This window comes from Rhincodon typus, chromosome 25, assembly GCF_021869965.1.
Source record: "Rhincodon typus isolate 14 chromosome 25, sRhiTyp1.1, whole genome shotgun sequence".
NCBI classification, from domain to species: Eukaryota; Metazoa; Chordata; class Chondrichthyes; order Orectolobiformes; family Rhincodontidae; genus Rhincodon; species Rhincodon typus.
Window position 1 is genome coordinate 10,289,845 of NC_063356.1, and position 1,284 is coordinate 10,291,128.

The following is a 1,284-nucleotide window of genomic DNA, read 5'->3' on the forward strand; positions in this document are numbered from 1 at the left end:
CATATATGATATACGATATACATATATGATATACGATATACATATATATTGCTGATAGGCTCACTTGAGAGACAGAAATAGCCTTCATTGAAGTAGCTCCTTGCAGAATCTTTCAACTCATTAATTTATTGCTGGTTGGATCATTCTACGCTTTTGAAGAAATTAAAACTTTCTTTCCTCACCTACAAAGTAGTATTAAATATATTCCATTTTAAGCTAGATTTTTTCCAGTTATATTATGTACAGTTCCAAGAAAATATTTTTAGAGTTTTGCAACATTACACAATTGATCTTTATATTACATTTTTAAACTCAATATAGTTCCACTGGCTGCCAATATAAATTACTCAGTTTTACGTTTAGTATTGAGTTGGTAACCGTTCCAGTTTGGTTGTGCTGCTCATCAGCAGGATGAAATATAAACAAGTTTTTTTGACAGAATGTGGTTTTAAATACTCATTTCAATTAACTATGATTATCAATTTCATTCCCCTTGAAACATGACAACTCTTGTAAATCAAATTATGAAACTGCAATAATGCACATTTTAATATGTACATAATTTCAACAGGCAGTTTATGAAATCCTATAAAGACACAACTTGGCTCATTTGTTCACTAGATGAACGTGGACTATATCACAAAACATACAAACCATTTCCTCATCTTCAGCAAGCACAAGATCGTAATCACTCAGAGCCACACAGAATATTATTGCAGTTACACCTTCAAAGCAATGTATCCACTTCTTCCGTTCTGATCTCTGACCTCCGACATCAAACATCCTAAAACAAAAGAGACACATTAACACGTAAAGCCAAATAAATTAAACTTCAAACCATTACCAGTATTCTGCGTAATTAGATGCATAGACTAAGTTTGACGTAGTAACATGCCGCACAGATTTTATGATAAATTATTTCATACAAATAGATGCATGTATCATCATGTAGAATCTGTGCGCTGAATTTTTAGAATTCCATACACAAGTTTCTGCAGGAAATCAAATTTCTATCCAACATACTAGCTACAAATTACAGTAATACTGAATGCAATACACCCACAAAGGAATAAGAACATAAGAACTAGGAGCAGGAATAGGCCGTCTGGCCCTTCGAGCCTGCTCCGCCATTCAATAATATCATGGCTGATCTTTTCGTGGACTCAGATCCACTTACCCGCGTTCTCACCGTATCCCTTAATTCCTTTATTGTTCAAAAAAATATCTACTTTTTTTAAAAACGTTTACTGAAGTAGCGTCAACTACTTCACTGGGCAAGGAATT

The 1,284-nt window shown here is 33.6% G+C and overlaps 1 protein-coding gene across 1 annotated transcript in view; it reads right to left on the minus strand.

Annotated features, from left to right (window-relative positions):
* The window catches only part of LOC109919731 (guanine nucleotide-binding protein G(i) subunit alpha-3), a 34,309-nt gene that overhangs the window by 4,628 nt on the left and 28,397 nt on the right, over positions 1-1,284 (minus strand). The window contains exon 6 of the mRNA XM_048611951.1: positions 655-784. Coding sequence (XP_048467908.1) covers positions 655-784 — 130 coding nt within the window. The remainder of the gene's footprint in view (positions 1-654; positions 785-1,284) is intronic.